This window comes from Schistocerca serialis, chromosome 8 (assembly GCF_023864345.2).
Source record: "Schistocerca serialis cubense isolate TAMUIC-IGC-003099 chromosome 8, iqSchSeri2.2, whole genome shotgun sequence".
NCBI lineage: Eukaryota > Metazoa > Arthropoda > Insecta > Orthoptera > Acrididae > Schistocerca > Schistocerca serialis.
In genome coordinates, this window is record NC_064645.1 from 561,805,445 (window position 1) to 561,828,842 (window position 23,398).

The 23,398-nt window shown below is 38.7% G+C and overlaps 1 protein-coding gene across 5 annotated transcripts in view; it reads left to right on the forward strand.

Moving 5' to 3' along the window:
• Positions 1-23,398, forward strand: part of LOC126416078 (focal adhesion kinase 1) — a 754,036-nt gene that overhangs the window by 704,881 nt on the left and 25,757 nt on the right. For all 5 annotated transcript variants that reach the window (XM_050083563.1, XM_050083561.1, XM_050083565.1 and 2 more), the window contains 2 exons: positions 6,172-6,351; positions 14,680-14,779. In XM_050083563.1, coding sequence (XP_049939520.1) covers positions 6,172-6,351; positions 14,680-14,779 — 280 coding nt within the window. The remainder of the gene's footprint in view (positions 1-6,171; positions 6,352-14,679; positions 14,780-23,398) is intronic.

The window sequence follows — 23,398 nt, forward strand, 5'->3', positions numbered from 1 at the left end:
CTAAAACGCATTTTACGATTGCCTTGAACTTTTTCCATAAACACTCAACATTGTCAGTGTCGGAACAGAAATTTTCGTTTTGATCTGTTAGGTAGTCTGAAATCTGCCTTCTATTACTCTTGCTAAACAGATAAACCTTCCTCCCTTTTTTTATATTCCTATTAACTTCCATATACAGGGATGCTGCAACGGCCTTATGATCACTGATTCCCTGTTCTGTACATACAGATTCGAAAAGTTCGGGTCTGTTTGTTATCAGTAGGTCCAATATGTTATCTCCACGAGTCGGTTCTCTGTTTAATTGCTCGAGGTAATTTTCGGATGTGCACTCAGTATAATGTCACTCGATGCTCTGTCCCTACCACCCGTCCTAAACATCTGAGTGTCCCAGTCTATATCTGGTAAATTGAAATCTCCACCTAAGACTATAACATGCTGAGAAAATTTATGTGAAATGTATTCCAAATTTTCTCTCAGTTGTTCTGCCACTAATGCTGCTGAGTCGGGAGGTCGGTAAAAGGAGCCAATTATTAACCTAGTTCGGTTGTTTAGTGTAACCTCCACCCATAATAATTCACAGGAACTATCCACTTCTACTTCACTACAGGATAAACTACTACTAACAGCGATGAACACTCCACCACCGGTTGCATGCAATCTATCCTTTCTAAACACCGTCTGTACCTTTGTAAAAATTTCGGCAGAATTTATCTCTGGCTTAAGCCAGCTTTCTGTACCTATAACGATTTCAGCTTCGGTGCTTTCTATCAGCGCTTGAAGTTCCGGTACTTTACCAACGCAGCTTCGACAGTTGACAATTACAATACCGATTGCTGCTTGGTCCCCGCATGTCCTGACTTTGCCCCGCACCCGTTGAGGCTGTTGCCCTTTCTGTACTTGCCCAAGGCCATCTAACCTAAAAAACCGCCCAGCCCACGCCACACAACCCCTGCTACCCGTGTAGCCGCTTGTTGCGTGTAGTGGACTCCTGACCTATCCAGCGGAACCCGAAACCCCACCACCCTATGGCGCAAGTCGAGGAATCTGCAGCCCACACGGTCGCAGAACCGTCTCGGCCTCTGATTCAGACCCTCCACTCGGCTCTGTACCAAAGGTCCGCAGTCAGTTCTGTCGACGATGCTGCAGATGGTGAGCTCTGCTTTCATCCCACTAGCGAGACTGGCAGTCTTCACCAAATCAGATAGCCGCCGGAAGCCAGAGAGGATTTCCTCCGATCCATAGCGACACACATCATTGGTGCCGACATGAGCGACCACCTGCAGATGGGTGCACCCTGTACCCTTCATGGCATCCGGAAGGACCCTTTCCACATCTGGAATGACTCCCCCCGGTATGCACACGGAGTGCACATTGGTTTTCTTCCCCTCTCTTGCTGCCATTTCCCTAAGGGGCCCCATTACGCGCCTGACGTTGGAGCTCCCAACTACCAGTAAGCCCACCCTCTGCAACTGCCCGGATCTTGCAGACTGAGGGGCAACCTCTGGAACAGGACAAGCAGCCATGTCAGGCCGAAGATCAGTATCAGCCTGAGACAGAGCCTGAAACCGGTTCGTCAGGCAAACTGGAGAGGCTTTCCGTTCAGCCCTCCGGAATGTCTTTCGCCCCCTGCCACACCTTGAAACGACCTCCCACTCTACCACAGGTGAGGGATCAGCCTCAATGCGGGCAGTATCCCGGGCAACCACAGTCGTAGTCCGATCAGGGGATGCGTGGGACGAGCTGGCCGTCCCCGACAAACCCCCATCCCGACCCCCACAGTGATGCCCATTGGCAACAGCCTCAAGCTGTGTGACCGAAGCCAACACTGCCTGAAGCTGGGAGCGAAGGGATGCCAACTCAGCCTGCATCCGAACACAGCAGTTGCAGTCCCTATCCATGCTAAAAACTGTTTTGCTAAGAACGTCTGAACTAATCTACAGAGAGCGCAAACAAATCGACAAAATTTAAACGGTTATTAAAATACAAGATTGCCTAGTAAATGCAGTAATGCTGCTACTTGCGCACTGCTGACACTGCTCGGCGGCGGAAGGAGACTAAGCGAAATTACACTATTCAGGTACTAAAACACGATGCTACACTCTCAAATACTATAATACGCCCGAAATTTATGAATTAAACAATGCAAGAACCAAAAACACGCAAAGAAATTAAGAATTAAACTATGTAACAAATGAGTGAGCTAGGAGTATACGACTTGCTGCTCAGCTGCTTATCCAACAGCGGCAGGGAGCACACTGACTGCGACCAACCGACACTGGCCGTTCAAAACAAAACAGTAGACAAACGACTACGTGAATTTACACTATTCAGGTACTAAAACGCGATGCTACAACTCTCAAATACTATAATACGCTCGAAATTTATGAATTAAACAATGCAAGTACCAAAAACACGCAAAGAAATTAAGAATTAAACTATGTAACAAATGAGTGAGCTAGGAGTATACGACTTGCTGCTCAGCTGCTTATCCAACGGCGGCAGGGAGCTTCACAGTTGGCTGTATCATTTGCTTTCTTCAGTGCATGGTTAATTTGCTCTTTTTGCACCCATTTTAGTGAAATGCATCTTTTAAGTGTTGTAGATCAATTGGGAGACTGACTTTGTCACAAATAGCACATGCCTTGTTTCTACTATCATGTTATAATTTCATGTATTGACTTGTTCCATGACCATGAAAACTTCTCCTTAATTTGGTCCCATGGAACAATAAATAAATAAATGAATAAATCAAGCAAATTCCAGTGTTACATTGTTGATTTTCTTTATTTAAACTTACGAATTGTCGCCTGAATATGTTACTTACATTTCATTTTATCTGTTTCTACTATCATGTTATAATTTCATGTATTGACTCGTTCCATGACCATGGAGACTTCTTAATTTGGTCCCATGGAACAATAAATAAATATATCTAAAAACAAAGATGATGTAACTTACCAAACGAAAGCGCTGGCATGCTGATAGACACACAAACATACACACAAAATTCAAGCTTTTGCAACCAATGGTTGCTTCATCAGGAAAGAGGGAAGGAGAGGGAAAAACAAAAGGATGTGGGTTGTAAAGGCCTTTACAAATGTCTGCTTGTGTCTGTATATGTGCGGAAGGCCTTTACAAATGTCTGCTTGTGTCTGTATATGTGCGGATGAATGTGTGTGTGTGTGTGTGTGTGTGTGTGTGTGTGTGTGTGTGTGTACCTGTCCTTTTTTCCCCCTAAGGTAAGTCTTTCCGCTCCCTGGATTCGAATGACTCCTTACCCTCTCCCTTAAAACCCACATCCTTTCGTCTTTCCCTCTCCTTCCCTCTTTCCTGATGAAGCAACCATTGGTTGCGAAAGCTTGAATTTTGTGTGTATGTTTGTGTTTGTTTGTGTGTCTATCAGCATGCCAGCACTTTCGTTTGGTAAGTTACATCATCTTTCTTTTTAGATATACTTTTCCCACGTGGAATGTTTCCCTATATTATATAAATAAATAAATACCCTAGGACATGCGGTCTACAGAAAGAAACCCACACAAATCTGTACTTCATGTAATGAGCTTATTATCATCCAGCTCAGTAGTACACTGTTCTAACAGCTCTAGTACATAGGGCATGTGCCATTTGTGACAAAGACAGCCTCGTAATTGAGCTGCAACACTTCAAAGATATGTATCATCAAAATATGTACAGTAAAGTGCAGATTAAACACACACTGAAGAAAACGAGTGACACAGCCATCCGCAAAGAAAAGATAAAGAAAGAGAAGCTCATCTTTATCCTCTGTATTGGGCCTCCTTAGTCAATATTGCAAGAACTTTCATAAAAAACAACATCCAAACCATCTCTCAATTGTCATAAAATACAAAAGGTGTGCTTGTCTCAGCAAAGGACAAACTGCAAGTAGCCCAGTGTATATGGTATCCCTTAAGAGTGTGACCTCCCCTAAATAAGGTAAACAAAGCACTCTTTCTTGCAATGCTGCAAGGGACAAACTAGATGCATATGTCTGAGGCACAAAGATAAATCAGGAGTAGCGGTATACAGCCTCAATGAGGAATGTACATTCAAATTTCAGAAAACAAAAATGTGACAAGCTAGTTGCTTTTCGAAGAGCATTATTAACATCTCAATGGAATAGGTTCCCAAGATAATATCCTCTACAGCAGGGGCAGTCAACCTTTTTTACCTGCCACCCACTTCTGTGCCTCTGTTAGTAGAAAAATTTTCTAACCACCCACCAATTCCACAGTAACGGTAATTCACAAAGTAGGGTAGCAACTTTACCTTTTTAAAATTTATAAATCAGAGTTACAGCAAGTTAAAACATACAATAGTAATTACTTACCATATACATTATGTCAAAATTTTATGAAAACCTAATGAATATATTTTTAAAACCCCCACCACGTACTGCCCACCATGATAGCTGAAATGCCCTCTATGGGCAATGGGGACCAGGTTGACTACCACTGATCTACAGGGATGAGGGCTATCAGCTAAGTTTGGCATGACAGCCTGCACAAACAGCTAAACGCCCAGTCCACACACAGCAGTTGACACTTCACGATTCTGAGCCAAGAGTTGAATCCGGTGCTCCATTTCCCACCACAGCATGCCTACCCCTGCACAAAAAAATGGGAAGGAGGTTGACGAGAGGCAGCTTCCACTTACATCTAGTTGTGTGTGTGTGTGTGTGTGTGTGTGTGTGTGTGTATAATCTTGAGACTTTGGCAGAAGATGATGAGAGTGTCATTCATCGATACATCATGGAATTCCATCCAGATGGAAGTGCACGTAGAGTCCATCAGCAGTATATTCCGGGGAAGTCTACATTCTCATACAGAGTATACTTTTATTATTGCTGACATCTATTTTGTCATTTCCTTATATAGTAAGCAGCTTAGCACTATTTTACAGGCATTTGGGATCTGTTCTTTATGTCTAATATCTTTTCGTCACTTCAACAAGTGCCAACTGTCTGCTATGTTTCCATTGTATTCATTTATTGACAATAGTTGCAATGTTATGAGCCCATATTATTAATTTTGAGGAAGATGCCACCAAAACATGCCACAATTCCTGGTGTCTTTGCCTGCAACCGTGAAATGGTACTACTCCTGCAGGGTCTGTGTCACTGTGACCTGTCAGTCTGTTTCATTCCCTTGGCTTCAAAGTTAAGAAGTTTCTAGAAATGGTCATCTGATATTCCTTGATTTGCTAATAATGACCTTTTGATGAAAATTAACTAAAATTTCCATAAATAAAGTTCTTCAGTCTCCCACTTTCCCCATTTGATGTCTCTCATCCTCCCCACTCCTGTCATTCAGTCATTACATCAGTTTCATCACACCCTTATAATGTGCCAACAGCAGCAGGGAGATTCAATCATGTGCACACGCAAACAATTGAATTGAAATGCCTAGCTGATAGTGTACCAACAAAAATAATCATATTTTGAGGACATAATGTTATTGGATTGATAAAAAATCTACTTACCATGTAGTAACAGCAGAAAATGCACATAATTGAAATTGGCAATCTTTTGGAACCAGTGGCTCCTCCTCCTGCCAGAATGATTGAAGGGGAAGGAAGATGGGTGAAGGAAAAACACTGGTGGGTTTTAGGGAAAGGGGAGAGTTCTTAATAGTTGCCCGGAACCCTGGGTCAGGAGAGACATCTTGTTACAGTATCATTGTACCATTTTTAAGGAGGACAATGCTTGTCAGCACATGGCACGTGTCTCTCCTAGCCAACAAGATCCCCAGACCTATCCTTGATAGACAATTGTGCAAGACCAGCTCGGACATCAGCTCCATCCCGTAGTGGCAGCCAGGATACTGAGGACCATTTACAACTGTTGGGGGCTAATTTGCTTCAGAGAGGAGACAATGGGCTCTGTGTCACTTGTCCCAGCTGAATCAGTGCATGCACCCAGACCAGAGGGGGAGCAATGCCATTCTGATAAGTGGGCTCATACACCAAGTTATTTGTAAATTAGAATTGATTTTGTAGTCACTGAAATAACACCACCTATCCTCTGAACCTGTGAAGTTTCCTTGTGTTTCCTCCTCCCCTTTTGGGTACTTCACTTTTTTGTTAAGTTAGTGATTTTGGAAATGTATATTATATTGGTGAAGAATTTCAGAATGAATAACTTCTAAATTCCAGAAAAAGCGGCTCCCTTCAACAGCTTCAGTCAGTGTGTCGTCAGAGCCGGACGAGTGCCCAGATGGTCCAGCCACAGCTGCTGGGACACCTGAGAGGTCGAACACACCCTGTGGCAGTGGGGGCAGTACGAAGACGGGATCGCTGCACGCAGAGGAGCCTCAGAGGGTCATTGTTGTCAAGGTCAGCATAGAAACTGTAGTGCTGTGTGAAGATATCTGTTATCAGTTATTACAGATTTGGGGTAAACTGTTGTTGTATTGCTTGAGGAAAATGGTGACACACAACACAAACAACAATGAAGCTGACATTGAGATTATTTGAATAAAGAGATAATTAAAAAAAATTATTCGTGAATAAATTATCCACAAGTAAAGGAATTATTCTTCATTGTAAATACAAAAAAAAGTTGTTGAATATTTTTTATCTTTAACTAAACTAAAGAATAATGTAAATTAACACCACATTCCCTTTGTTTACTTCTTGGTCTGCACTCTCTTGTGTATACTCAGTGTTGTTTCTGTGGCTCAGTGCAGTTTTTGTTTGATAAATAATTCTTTCACTTCTGGCAAAGATTGATTAATATGAAAAATGCTTAGTTGCATCATAGTTCATGTTAAATTGTTGCTCTGTAACAGGGTGGGTAACTCAGTTCAAATGCCAGAGATAGGCAGTGGCATACTGCCTCCAGTAGGACCAGTTTTAGTGAAGTACTTCAGAGTTCAAACCAATCTTTGGAATGATCGTAGGTATACTTACTTTACAGCAAAAAGGTTTCATATATGAACTGCCATGGCAGTTACACTACTGACATGACCAAATTAAACTGATTCTGCATTTGACTGTACTTGCTCTCCTACCACCTCCAGCCAACATGCGGAAGCACACCTAATGGTAACGGATGTTGATGTTGCTGATATAATTATAAAATTCTGCTATGTTTGTATACTGGAAACAGAGTGATGAAGTAAGGACTATGTCGTTGGTAATACAAGAATGAATCAAATATAAACTGGAACTGTATTTTTATAAGTTTACTTAACCTTCCATTCATACACATGAACTTGGTCTTCTATATAGGATGATTCACGAAGATATGCAAATGTATTAATATGTTATTCTACAAGTAAAACTATAGAAAAAAATTCATTTAAACATGCGTCCACAAATGTTTAGGTATGGAGTTAAGGCTAATAAAAGATTTTACCTGAAATTTAGCAACTTCTCTAATATGAAGCCATCACAAAACTGTACAAGTTTTTAGTAAAGCACGATTTCCATTTATTCTGTTGTTATTGTTGTGGTGAATCTAATAAACCATGTCCCAGATGTGTATCTGCAGTAGTTTTCCAGAACATCCAGAGAAGCAAAGATTATTATACAAGTAAGTTTGTTTACTTTCCATTAAGAATGTAGAAATGTTAATGTCATTGTTGGCAACCATTAGTGAGTTGTTTCAGTCGTTTCCTAACCTTGAAATCCATTACTTTTCTGTATTGCTCAGTGAAAGTATATAGTAACAACAGTGTATTTAAGTGAAACCGCAGATTATCTGAAACATTCATACAGTTTCAGTCAATGTTATTACCATTATTTTTTCAAAATTAAATTCTCTACAACTTCTATTGAAAACTTTGTCTGGAATTTAAAAAACAAATTAGGCCAAGTAGTTAATAAATTAAAAATTTTACGAAATTACTTCTTTGCTTCCCTGGACATTATCGAAAACTACTACAGATACACATCTGGGACATATTTTATTAGATTCACCAGATCAATAACAAGAAAATGAATGGAAATCGTGCTTTACTTTAACCTCATACAGATTTGGGATGGCTTCATATTAGCGAAGTTGCTAAATTTTAGGCAAGATCTTTTAGTAGCCGTATCTCCATACCTAACATTTGCGGGCCTATATTTATAGTCTTCTGAACAGGAAACACATTTTTCTCTGTGGATAGGTAGTTTCATGATCCCATTTTTGTAAAACGAATATAACTTTGACAGCAGCCACTTGTGTGTAAACCGTTCAACAATGTGATCATCATCAAATCTGTGTGCTCTCCTTTAGTAGTCCAAAGAAATGAAAATCACAGGGTAATAAGTCTGGACTGCGTGGTTCCCAGTATGATGTTCAGGGAGGAAATTGATGAGGACTACTTCAGAATCAAACAAGAGTGTTGAAAGGAACTTCCCCATGGAGAGACTTCTTGGCACTAGTGGGTACAGATTTGCCCTTTTTATGCCATTATACACTGCTTTTTTTTCTTTCAATTCTGGGGTGTAATAATGCACCCACATTTTATCACAGGTCACAGTCGATTGCAAAAATTTTTGCTTTCAGTTTGATAATGTGTCAGTAGCCATTTGCACACCTCGAGATGATGAAATTGGTTCTCTGCCCTGAGAAGAAAAGGACTTACCTAGTAGACACTTTCCGAAATTCAGGGTTATTAGTAATGGTCACCTGAGCACTACCACAGCCCGTACCAACCTTGGCAGCAATTTAGGGAACTGTTATTCGCTGATCATGAATATTCTCCTCAGTCATTCTGATCTTGGGGCAACGTTGGTGAGCTGCATTCTCAACTATTTCTCATTCTCATAAAAACTGGTTGTACCATGCACACATTTGATGAGTCTTTCTTGGGATGTTGTCCCCAAACTGTGCTGCAAGTCTTTTCAAAATTTCAGGCAGTTTACACCCTCTGTTCTGAGAAACTTGATTATAATGCATTGCACAACAGACAATTGTACCTGTTGCTCTAATATTTTATGTTGAATCTTCTTCAGAAACGCTTTCCTTGCCATTGCCAGTGTACATTTTATATCCTCTCTACTTAGACCATCATCAGTTATTTTGCTCCCCAAATAGCAAAACTCCTTTACTGCTTTAAGTGCCTCATTTCCTAATCTAATTCCCTCAGCATCACCGGACTTAATTCGACTACATTCCATTATCCTCATTTTGCTTTTGTTGATGTTCATCTTGTATCCTCCTTTCAAGACGCTAACCATTCCGTTCAACTGCTCTTCCAAGTCCTTTGCTGTCTCTGATAGAATTACAATGTCATCAGCGAACCTCAAAGTTTTTATTTCTTCTCCATGGATTTTAATACCTACTCCGAATTTTTCTTTTGTTTTCTTCACTGCTTGCTCAATATACTGATTGAATAACATCGGGGAGAGGCTACAACCCTGTCTCACTCCCTTCCCAACCACTGCTTCCCTTTCATGTCCCTCGACTCTTATAACTGCCATCTGGTTTCTGTACAAATTGTAAATAGCCTTTCGCTCCCTGCATTTTACCCCTGCCACCTTCAGAATTTGAAAGAGAGTATTCCAGTCAACATTGTCAAAAGTTTTCTCTAAGTCTACAAATGCTAGAAATGTAGGTTCACCCTTCCTTAATCTAGCTTCTAAGATAAGTCCTAGGGTCAGTATTGCCTCACGTTTTCCAACATTTCTACGGAATCCAAACTGATCTTCTCCGAGGTTGGCTTCTACTAATTTTTCCATTTGTCTATAAAGAATTCGCGTTAGCATTTTGCACCTGTGACTTATTAAACTGATAGTTCGGTAATTTTCACATCTGTCAACACCTGCTTTCTTTGGGATTGGAATTATTATATTCTTCTTGAAGTCTGAGGGTATTTCACCTGTTTCATACATCTTGCTCACCAGATGGCAGAGTTTTCTCAGGACTGGCTCTCCCAAGGCCGTCAGTAGTTCTAATGGAATATTGTCTACTCCGGGGGCCTTGTTTCGACTCAGGTCTTTCAGTGCTCTGTCAAACTCTTCACGCAGTATCATATCTCCCATTTCATCTTCATCTACATCCTCTTCCATTTCCATAATATTGTCCTCAAGTACATCACCCTTGTATAGACCCTCTATATACTCCTTCCATCTTTCTGCTTTCAGCAGCTAATAAGACAGCATTAATGACAAGGAATGTAAAATCAGTTGCAACAGAAGATCCAGCATGTAGTGAAGTAGACTAAAAGAGAAAAGAAGTGGTAACAGAGGAGGAATCAAGAGCTACAGCAGCAGTAACATTAGAAGCAGAAGAAGAAGAAGAACCAGCATGCACCAGTGTGAATAAAAGGACAGTGTCTGCTTCCCACCCGAAGGATTTTTTAATAGTAGCAAGGAAGAAGAAGTGCCCAAGATAAGCAGCTTTAAGTGTATAACAGTATTTAACAACAGTGCTCTCAATAAGAAACAAAGTACACCAGTTAGAAACTGAACTGGAATCCATAGGTAACTTGGTTGTCTTCATTGCTGAACACTGGTGCAAAGTAACTGATTTTTCTGAGTGAAGACATTTCGAGCTATCAGCTATCTTCTAATATGGGTCCACACATTTTATAAATTTTTTAAATGACATCATCTTGCTCTCAGCTGTAAGTGTTTCATTTTTTAATTGCAGTTTTAGCATTATGCCATTTTCAAGAATCTTCAAAGCATAGTACAATGTATTGAGAACAATGTAAAGTGAATACTTGTTCTTTGATGTGCTTATTACACTGCTGTCTCTGCCTAAAATAAACCTATATGTAAAAAATCTTGTAAATATATGAATGTCAACAAACTATAAAATTGACACATTGAGTTGCAAGCAGGCACAACAAAAAGACTGTTACACATTTAGCGTTTAGCCAAAGCCTTCTTCAGAAATTGAAACATATACATATTACTTCACACAAGCAAGCACAACTCATGCATACATGACTGCCATCTCTGGCAGCTCAGACTGTAATGCAACTGTAATGTTGAACATAAGCAACAATCTGGAGTGAGTGAGGAAGGATGGAGGCTTGACAAGACTGCCACTAGGCACAGTACTGGGAGATGCAGGGATGTGGCAAAGGGAGTGGCGAGGGGGGGGGCGGGGCAAAACTGGGTGTGGAAAAGCAGAGGAAAAGGGAAGTGGAAAGACAGATGGATCCATTGGCAGAGGGCATCACATAAAGAGGGTGCTGGGATGTGAATAGGGAGGAGCTGATGGAACAGAGGGGGTGGAAACTGTTGGTTGGACAGTGCAGGAAAAGTAGGTTACCTTGGTTTGAGTCTGGGATTATTTCATGAACACATAGTGTATTGTAAGGATAACTCGTGTCTGTGCAGTTCAAGAATGCTAGTGGAGGAGGGGAGTGTCCAGGTGGTCCAAATTGTGAAGCAGCCACTGAAATAAAGCATGTTATGTCCAGCTGCATGTTGTGCCACAGTGTGGTCTATTTTGGTTGTGGTCACAGTTTGGTTGTGGCTGTTCATCCTGGTGAACAGGTGGTTGGTAGTCATAGCAATATAAAAATCTGTGCAATGATTGCAGCAGACCTGATATATGATGTGACTGCTTTCACAGGTGGTGCAGCATCTGATTGGGTAGAATAAGCCTATGATAGCACTGGAAGGGGACATGCTGGGTGAGTGGATTGGGCAAGTCTTGCACCTGGGTCTTCCACAGGGATATGAACCCTGTGGCGAGCAGTTGGCATTGGGAGTGTTTTAGGGATGGACTAGGATGTTGTGGAGGTTGGGTGGGCGATGGAGCACTGTTTGATGATGATTCATACTAGCTGTGCATAAATCTATCAGTTCCATAAAACTTGAGTTTTTCTCAGACATTAACATAATCTACACACATTCCTTGGAAAGATCACAGAAAATCGCAACTGGTGGTATTTTATTATTTGAGGATTATGCTATTTGATGAATGAATGTATAAATGACATTCACAGTCAAGCAACCCTTCTGGGATCCCAACTGAAATATGGTAATTAAATTGTTTCTACTTAAGTGTGAGACTACTTTGAGTTCATTACTTTTTCAAATATTTCAGAAAAAGTTTTCACTAAGAAAACTGGACAATGATTGTTTAATTCTTTCATATGAAGAGATTTAAAAATTACATGGTTTAGATCTTACCTAGCAACCAGTGTGCAGATCATAGAGATAGCCCAAACTTCAGGTAACTCAAAAACATAGTAAACATCGTACAGATCCAGAATATTTGAACATTGGAGTCCCTCAAGTGAGTGCATTATATTCAGTAGTATTTCTCAATTATATTAATAACTTCCCACTGTGGGTCATTCAGGATGAAACTGTGTCATTCGCTGATGACAGCAATAAAATAATTGCAGATGGCAGACAAGAAATGTTAGAAGAAAAAACTGACAAGGAACTTACAGTGGTCCACAAACAATAAAGTAACTTTTAATGTAAGAGAGACTAGTAACATGGATTTCTGTGTAAGTAAAAGACCCAATATAAAAAAAATTGTAAGTAGATAATTAGACCATAGAGTACATAGCTAGTGCAAAATTTTTGGGTATACTGATCAGCAGTTAAAATGGGGTGAACATAACAGAGTACTTGGAAAAATAATGTGCTCAACTTGCAAATGCCCTATGAATACTAACCACAGTGTGTAATAGCCCATACCTGTGTAAATTTAAAACATGTCTGAAAGTATATTTACTAAAAAACAGTTTTTACTCAAAGACTTTATGCAGTAAAAGTTATTACAAATAAATAATCAAGTTGACCAATTAGAAAGTAACCAAAGAGGATGGAGTACATTGGTAAGCAACACAATAAATGCCATCAGAATAATCATGTGATTCATTTCTGTTGTTTGAAGCAGGTTCTTTCCATTCCTTTAATCTTGCAGAATGTGATTCCATGATAAATAATGTATATGTGTCTGTATTCTGATTTTATTACATATAGAATGTTTTCTTCTGTTATCTTATATACCTGTGCTATCAATAATGTATATGTGTTTGTATAATGTTGATGTCTATACAAAGAAATTTGTCTATAGGTGAATGAATAAATAAATAACACAGGCCAGTGAAAAATGTTTTTTTGAAAATCTTTTTTACTTTGATAGCTGATCTTTATAGATTTGTATGAGCTGAATCCAAATCTAGTTTTAGTTCTCTCTTTTTTTTAATCACCCATATTTTTCAAGCAATGTGCTTTTTATTGTATAGTGTAAGAATCCTATGCTATACGGTAAACAGGGAAATTAATGAAACGCTTTGTTACAACATAAGCATGGTTTGTATTTACAGTAAGATACTTAAAACAATAATATGTGTTAATAGAAGTTTCACTTGTCAGCTGGAATTAGTTTGTATTTTCTTTCTCTTTTTACTTTGAAGCTTCTTGTGTAGCTTTTACTGCGATGAGTCATTTGCTGAACCTCTTGGTGAAGTAACCAACAGTAGTCCCCCATCATGTTGATGTTCTGGTGGCCTTGGTAGCATTTTTCCATCACTTTAATGTCGTGGTGAAAACGCTCTCCTTGCTCCCCACTAACATCTCCCATATCATCCGGGAAGTAATCAAAGTGACTGTTCAAAAAGAGGAACTTTCAGGCTCATTAAACATCCTAAAGTTTTAAACTTCTTTAACATTGTAGCTATAATAGAAGCATATTCTGGGTCTTTTTCATGTCCTGAGAACTTTCTCATTTAAGGCCATTGTGGATTCAAAGTTAACATGAGACATCAATTTTCTAATGTCAGGTCCGACAAAGACGCCTTCTTTTAGTTTAGCTTCTGAAAGGTATGGAAACTTTTGGCAGAGGTATTTAAAACATTGTCCATATTTAGGCAAAGCCTTTACAAACTGTTTCATTAGGCCTAGCTTTATATGTAGGTGTGGTAGGAGTACGTTTTTTGGATCTACAAGGTTTTTGCATAGAATGTTCTTCCCACCAGGTTTTAAAGAATCCCTCACAGGTCAGTTCTTTCCGCACCAGTGTTGATCCCTCCATATCATAAGAACACCAAATCTAAAGGATTTTTTCAGCTTTTTGGACCATTCTCTCAGATCTTCACACGCGCATAACATATGTTATTTGGTGCCCAAAATTTATCTTGATCACCAACTTTAGATCCAAAGTATCATAGATAAACCTTTCTCACAAAGTCTGTAATGTTTCTTTGATGTTTTTTAATCACTTTCATCACAAATATAACAATAACTGTCAGCGGAGTTTTTACAACCATGATGAGACATTGTACTGAGCACATGTACAGGAAACTGGAAAGTGAGGTTAGGTTAACAGTAAACAAAACACCATCTGTTAACACAAAAATAGGATCTACCTTTTTTTTGACAGCAAATGTTTTTCAGTAGTGCTACCAACGTCATTTACATTTATTACAACTCCTTTTTAAATTATTTTAACTATATAAAAGCTGTTAGATTCTTTAAAAAATCACTTAATTTAATAAATTTAAACGTAAAATGTGAAGAAATGGTGGGTGATGCAGTTTTTAAGTATAATGTTTGGAATTCCCACCCTAAAAAACATGGGAATAAGGTATTTTCAGCAAGACAGTTTTTCCATCATTGGCCTGTGTAATAGATTGACTCTTGTATACACTACTTTTTTTTATCACAAAGGCTGAAGTTAACAGTTCTTCATTATATGTATAAATGTTAAAGAGTTGGTGTCTCTGGTCTCTGTTAATATATTGTGTTTTTCAGAAAATGGAACCTACCCCAACTGCTGACCTCGACCGTACCAATGACCGCGTGTACGACTGCACGACCAGCGTAGTGAGGGCCATCATGCTGCTGTCACAAGGTTTGAAAACTAATCCATACCGTCCAGTTCCAGCAGCATATCAACCAAAAAAGCAGATTCATGTTGTCTAACAGATTTTGATGTGTATAATGCATTATATCTATGCTGGTTTGCAAATATATTTTTCTTCTTATGAACATAGAGCATTTCATTTTTACGGTTATTAGATGTAATAATAATACAAAATAAAGAACTTGTGGGTATTTTTTTTTAGGTGAGATACTTCCTCTGAGATTAGTGGAGGAATACGATTCTCTCCATTTTCGTCAATGCCAGCAGAATCTGAGATCACATTTCTGCAATAAAGCTTGTGAAAGCTACTTGTCTTATCAGTACTATGTGCCATTAATTTCTAATATTTATTCTTGTCCTAAATTCTCTCATACTTTGAATGACTACTCATGACACAGTATTGGATAGCTATGTAACTGCTAGATTTTCATGCTATTATTTTCTCTCTTCTACAATGCCCTCTTCAGTCGATGAGACCTTAGAGCTAGGAATGTCATGTTTATTCTTTTGTAGGCCTTGAGTACAGGTCTGCAGGATCTCTTTAAGGTGCTCCCATTTGTGAAGATTAGTGTTTCATATATATACAAACAAAGCAGAGACAATACTTTCTGGTTCATAGAAAGGGATCTACAGGAATCCCAGCATTTAGCTTACTTTATCACTCTGAGAATCTTTTTCTGTATTTTAAATTTTTTCATTCTGAAATTCCATCAGAAAATAGTTTTGTACAGGATGATTATAATTAAAGTTAAACTTTCGAAACGCTGTAGAAATATCACCTCTGGTCAGATTGAAGTCAAATTGCAACGGAATATTATCGGAGAAGGGGGAAAATGTATGGCAAAAGGAAAAAAATAGAGTGAAAATTGATCAATAGATGGCACTGTATGCGTCAGAATATGTAAATGAAAACACTTGTCAGGTGCACGGCCTGTTGCAGTTGGTATACACACAATGGGTACACAGCTTTTACTCCTTTCGCATCTACGGCGTTTTGTCATGACTGGCTCAATGCAGGATTGTGCTCTGCTTGTAAAGCTGTATTGTTGTTGTTGTTGTTGTTGTTGTTGTGGTCTTCAGTCCAGAGACTGGTTTGATGCAGCTCTCTATGCTACTCTATCCTGTGCAAGCTTCTTCATCTCCCAGTACCCACTGCAACCTACATACATCCTTCTGAATCTGTTCAGTGTATTCATCTCTTGGTCTCCCTCTACGATTTTTACCCACCACGCTGCCTTCCAATACTAAATTGGTGATCCCTTGATGCCTCAGGGAGCAATTGTCCAAAATATTTTTTTTTCTAATTTAACAATAAAACTAATTTACAAATATTTAATGGACAATTTGTAAATGTTTTCAGAAACTATATGTCTTGAAGGATATTCAGGGAAAAAACTGTCAGTATATCATTTTTTGTTTAAAAACGGCAACCAATTTTCAAATTTTTACGGTTTGTTCCAAGTAATGCATTGCATCAAACTTTCATCAATTTCTACCAACAGAATGTATATAAAGCCATAAAAATTGGCTAAAGTTCATGATATTAGATACAAAAGTGATACACAGAATCTCAATCCACAACTAGATAATGGGTGTCATGGCCTGGATGATTGGCTCTGAGCACTATGCGACTTAACGTCTGAGGTCATCAGTCTGGCCTGGATGACTTGACATGGAATGACCCATGACCTTGCCATGGTGGATGGTCTTACGTCACTAACAGTGTCACACCTGTACACACATGCGCACTGAGTAGTACAGTTTGTTTAACATCAAATGTACACCTGAGGCATTGTTGTATAATTCATTTGTCATTTGTAGTTGACCACTATTAAATTATGATGCTTTTAGTGCCATCTGTTGCTTCATTTTGTAACTATTTATTTTTCTTCTGCCATATGTTTTCCCCCTTCTCCAATAATATTTTGTTGCAATTTGACTTCATTCCGACCAGTGGTGTTATTTCTACAGCGGTTTGGAAGTTTAATTATGATCACCCCGTACATCAGTAGTGACTGTATACTGCCACAGTGATGAGTAGCTTTTATTCCGAGTGAGAATTCAGATAGCGTACATAATTGTATTCAGTTTTATTTTTAGATTGTTGGGGTGCACCTCACACTCCAAATCCCCCAAATTATATATGCCTGAAAGATTTATTTGACTTGCGTTTGAAACATTTTTTCCATCAATGATTAAAACAGAGTTTGAAGTATGGAGGTTTTGTATGGCATGAAGGTTAACTGCCACATTTTTTTCAGAATTCCTGATGAATATGATGGTGCTGAACCACCGTGCTAAATTTTGCGTTACCAGTATTCCAGTTACCTGCAGATTTTACTCACTGTGTGGTCTAATTAGAATATTAATGTCACCTGCAAAGAGTATTATTGTCCTATCAGTTTTTTTATTGGCAAGTCATTTACATACAGCAGAAATAGGACAGGTCCCAAGATAGATGCTTGTGTGACTCCCTACTTGATGTTTTGCTCATTACTGTAAGAACTAGACGTTCTGTGTGTTTCACTGTCTTTGTATTTTATTTCTATAATCTGTTGTTGATCTCTGAGGCATGATTGGATACCCATTTTAAGCTGGCCTCTAATTCCACAATCACTTCTCTTATGCAAAAGAAAGTTATGACCAGTAACATTAAAAGCAGATCAAAAAATATGCCCAGTAAATGTTGTTTATCGTTCACTACCATTGATATTTCATTTAAAAAGGCAAAATTTCCTGACTGGGTGGCTTTCCAGATCTGAACCCATGCTGTAAGTAATTTATCAGCATTTCTCTATTTAAGAAGGTTTATAAAGAACATTTTATCCATAATTTTGCTGAAGCTTGGCAAAACTGAAACTGGCATATACTTAGTAATTTCACACTTGTCACCCTTCTTATGCAGAGGTATTAGTCTATTTGGAAACACACCACTCTCAAATGATGAATTTACTATTTATGCTAGTGGTTCTACAATGAATGCACTAGCTTAGATGATAGCTTCTCGTATCTCATCAACACCTACTGAGTATTTATTAGGTAATCCTTTTGTAACTTTGAGTAGATCATCGTATGTTGCTAGATACATGAATAACGTATTTGCATGAGTTGTTTGATCTGACTGCACTCTTATTTTCTGGCTGCTCATCATGAAGCGTATTTGTCAACTGCTGTATTCTGTTTGAGAAACAGCTGTTGTAAGCACTAGCCACTTGTCTAGGATCACTTAAAGAAAAGAGAGAGAGAGAAATTCATATTTAATTTTTACACATAAACCTGCAATCTACAAAACTTAAAGCTGGTTGTAAATTTTACATAATGGAAACAATAATTACATGGTAGTAGAGATTTTTGCTTTATAACTTTCCATTAGTTCTACTATCTTTGTCTACTTAGCCTTGATAGTTACACGTTTTCGTGTCACTATTGAGTTGCCATTCCCTAGGGCTGTGGACCCAGACTGACTACACCTAGTTCTCTGCTATCAAACATTCAATCTAAGCTCTTCGCTTACATGCATTACTAGCTGACAAATCCAGCACTGCCCAGGTATTCATTTTGCCAATTGCTAGAAACAAAAACAAAAAAATGAACTATGCTTGCAGTGAAGTATAAAAAAATTTCATTTCCATGTATTCATGAAAAGACCTTTGACATTATGGAACAGTCATACAAAGAAGTATTTATAATGTACATATGTATAAATACAGCGACCAAATCAATAAACGTGAGATTAGACAAGATTAGATTCAGTTTTCATCCCATAGACCCAAAAATGAGATAATTCTCATGGGTGTGGAACATGATCCCAGACAGTTTCTGTATGCTGGTGCAAGTGCATCACATATCTACAACCTGATTTAGTAAACATCTCTGTGGCACCACCTCTTCATTGCCCTGTAACTACATCTATATCCATATTCTGCAAACCACTATGAGGTACACGGCAGAGGGTACGCCCAATGCACCAGTTATTAGGGTTTCTTCCTGTTCCGCTCTCGTATGGAGCATGGGAAGAAGGATTATTTGAATGACTGTGAATGCTGTAATTATTTTAATCTTGTCCTCATGATTCCTATGTGAGTGATATGTAGTGGGTTGTAGTATACTCCTAGAGTGGTCATTTGAAACTGCTCCTTAAAACTTTGTTAGTAACTTTTCTCATGTTAGCTTACGTCTATCTTCAAGAGTCTGCCTGTCAAATTTCTTCATCATCACAGTAACACTCTCCCATGGGTCAAACAAACCAGTAATCATTCATGCTGCCCTTCTCTGTATATGTTAACCATCCCCTATTGGTCGTATTTGGTAAGGGTTTCACCAACACTCGAGCAATATTCTAGAATGGGTCAAACAGTGATTTGTAAGCAATATCCTTTATAGACTGATTGCACTTCCACAGTATTCTGCCAATAAAGTGAAGTCTACCACCTGCTTTATCCATGACTGAGCCTATGTGATAATTCCATTTCACATCTCTATCAAAGTATTACACCCAGGTATTTGTATGAGTTGTCCAATTCCAACTGTGATTCATTGATATTATAGTCACAGGATACTATGTTTTTTTTCATTTTGTGAAGTGCACAAGTTTTACGTTCCTGAACATTTAAAGCAAGTTGCTAGTCTTTGCATGACTTTGAATTCATATCAAGATCTGACTGAACCGTTATGCAGCTTCTTTCAAACAGTATTTCAGTATATATGAGGGTAATCTCAAAAGTAAGATCTCCTATTTTTTTATAAGTAAACTCTGTTTGTGTGGCAGTTGGTCACACTGTTATGAAGAGTGCTTCACGCGCTGTGTGTAAACATGCACCCGCCGCGCTGAGGTGCTCAGTCTTGGCTTGGCAGCCTTTGAGAATGGAGCTCCCGTTGGATGTTACCGTTAAGTATGAATTGCGTGCAGTTATTCAGTTTTTGAATGCAAAGGATGCCAAATGACGGAAGTGTATGGTGAGTCATGCATGGATGTCAAAACTGATTGTAAGTGGTGTAGAGAGTTTGCAGCTGGTCGGACCGAAATTCATGACGAACAAAGGAGCGGGAGACTGTCAGTTTCTGAGGAGACAGTGTTGAAGGTTGAGCAAAGCATGCATGAAGATTGGCGGATCACCCTGGATGATCTCTGCACGTTGGTTCCTGAGGTTTCCCGAAGCACCGCTCACAGGATTTTAATGGAAACATTGAACTACCAGAAGGTGTGTGCAAGATGGGTGTCACGCGTGCTGGCTCAGGATCACATGCGGCAATGAGTTTATGCTTCCCGTGCATTTCTTCACTGCCTTGCAGCCGAACAGGACAACTTTCTGGACTCAATTGTAATGGGTGACGAAACCTGGGCATACCACTTTACACGTGAGACCAAGCAACAATCACGCCAGTTCATAACTTTCTGAACAGCATGGCGGTGAGCTGGTATGACATGGGCATATAAATCTCCCACAGTGTCTACAAAAATGCATCGACAGAAATGGTGATTATGTTGAAAAATAGCTAAATGTTCAAGCTGTAAACTGATGTAAACCATTGTAGAAAAAAACGGGACTATATACTTATAAAAAAATAGGACACCTTACTTTTGGGATTATCTTCGTATAACTGCGTCATCTGCAAAAAAGTCTGAGGTTACTATTAATATTGTCCGTAAGGTCACAGATATACAACATGAACATTGAGAGTCCCAACACACTTCCCTGGGGCACACCCAAAGTTACTTCTACATTTGACGATGACTCTCCATCTAAGATAACTTGCTGTGTACTCCCAACCAAAAGTCCTCAATCCAGTCATAATTTTCACTTGATACCACATATGATCAAACTTTTGACAATAAATGTAGATGTGGTACTGAGTCAAATGCTTTTCGGAAATCTAGAAACATTGCATCTACCTGTAAATTGTATTGAGCATCCTTGAATTGTGCAAATACCAGTTTTTGTAACAAGTGCACCTTATCCTCCTTTGAATATCCATAGACATTCTTATGCGCTACAAGGTCATATTGCTGTGGACCTATTTGAAATTCGTTCATAGTTTTTTTTTTTTTTTTTTTTTACTGTGCTGTGGATGATCTTCCATGTAAGTAATTAGGTTTAGTACCTGCTCTGTGGACAATGATTGACTTTTATGGTGAACTACATGACTTGACACCTGATTCGATATCATTTTCACTTTCATTGTACTCTTCATGGGCAATGTTTGCACATTCCAATATATACAACACTATAAATTCCACTAACTCATCTTGCAGAAACATATCATTTCATCTGCCACTTCTTTCTCACTCTGCAAAATTTCTTGAGTTCCTTTCTGATAAAATGCCAACTTTGGCAACTGTTGTCGTAGATATAATGCAGTATTTTCTTTATTTTGTTTATCATTGCCATTGCTCTTATCCCTATAACACCACTATAGTCTGTAACACTGTTGTGAGTTACCCACTGACTAAGTAGTTCAACTACACTCTGTGGCTCATTCTGTGCTCCCATTGGATACCTCTAGTCCCACCACCTGTTGCCTGAGGACTCCAATATTGTCGTTGCATTATAGACAATTTTCGAGGCATTGAATGCTGTAGACATCATTAGCCTTTTGCGACCTCACACTCAAAGCTTTCTGTGTTAGTAAGCTAAGAAAAAAAGTATTAAAACTTCATGCATGATGTGGCAATTTTTCATGCATCTCAGTGTTTATGATGCCGTATCTACTGAACTATGTGTGACACCATGACACACTTGTTTAGGTGCATTCATTGTTGGCTTCAAGTAAGAAGGCGGCAAAATTTTCAGACATTCTGCACATCCCCCTCCACTAGCCACTGACAGTCAATAATATTCATTCTCTTTCCGAGCGGCTAGCACTAGAGAGTGAGAATCTTGCTCCTATATGCTGCACTGTTGCCGCACTTCGCTGCAACCGAATTATTCATTCAACTATCAGTTTTTTTGTTTCCTTTTTTTTTTCTTGCAGAATTATAGCTGTGAATGTGTATCTTGTAAATGTTTAAGTAGGATTAAAAAAAAAAAAAAAAAAAAAGAAAAAAAAAGTCAGGTTATGGCAATAAATGTGAAGTGCTTCAGAAGCAGGTGAGGCGGATTATTTACCACATTTATTAATTTTTCAAACATGAATTTAAAAGCAGGTCTCCTACTGTTGACATTGTAAAACACAAGAACGGACTCCAGAACCATTTGGTGTTGGCACGAGAACTGTAAAGAGAAGTGTAAAGAAATGTGTCAGAGCTGTAGGGACTGTAGAAACAGTTGGTTTTGTATCGCCTGGAAACCATCGAAATCACAAGGAACCTGTAACACAAATGGATAGTTTTAACAACAATGTTTTAAAGTGCTCCATGTGAATGATGAATGCCAGACATAACAGAAACGTGTTAAAATTATGCAGGCTTCAATGGTAAGGTGCAGGATGAACTGTATCCCATATAGAGATTCACAATACAAGAGAAGTAGGTAATTCAACAGTGTATTACTTTGATGAAACATGGGTCAATTAGAATCATTCCAAGATGATCTGCTGAAAAATGATTGATGGTACTGGCGGTATTCAATTTCTCATGGGGATAGGTTCTCATATAATTATTCTGCATAGTGATTCGTCTTCTTGTTTTATTTCTGAGAATAAACTTGTATTTACATGCAAGAAAAACAGCAGTGATTACCATTTGGTAATGAATGATGTCAGTTTCGTGACACGATTCACAATTCTTGCCATACCTTACTCCAAAATCAGTCATTGCCAGTAGTAATTAAACTTTTATAGAGAAAACATCAAGTACAAACACCAGAAAAGCAGATATTTTCCCCAACTTAAAAATAAAAATATTAAGCACCGTATAAACCAGACTTGTGCTTATCTCCTGCAGCTCATTAATTTATACTGTACAAGTCACGTGACAGAACATACAAACTTGACTTCTTTGCACGTGAATGGAATCACACAGTTTTGCGTTTACCCCCGTGTCACTGTCGTTGTAGCCCCATGGATTTAATTTGGGCAAAGGATTTTAAGGCTATGTGGGAGAAAAAAAACAAAACATTCAGGACAACAAACAGTGAACAATTTGTGCACTTGTGCATGAGGCAATAGACAATGAGGCAACAGTCAACATCCCACCTGTAGCATGGGCACAGTCTGTGTGGTATTCTGAAAAGCTCCAGAAAGAAGAATTTGACAGGGAAGTGATGACGGCTATAAGCCTTGAACCTATTATCGTAAATTTAATATCAGATTGTTCGGAAACAAACTCAAATAGAAGTGACGATGGGATTGCGATGTAGACTTTGGAACAAAGTAATAATATTTCTTAGTTTTAAAGATTTGTGGTTTAAAAAATGTGTTTATCAACATATCAGTTGAATACATAATAATGAGAACTTTCTAGCCTTTTTGATTAGGACTTTGTATCCTTTTAATTATGTATACTATAATGTTCAACATATTGCCCAAGGAAAAGTTAAGCTTCTCTCACCATATTGTAAACCTCTGTCAATTGTTAGTTGTCAAGGTATTGGTGCTTTTTGACGTTATCGGTCAGATTTCCTGGAGTTAGTCACAGATGATGGATAATTGTTTGCTTGTTCAATTGAT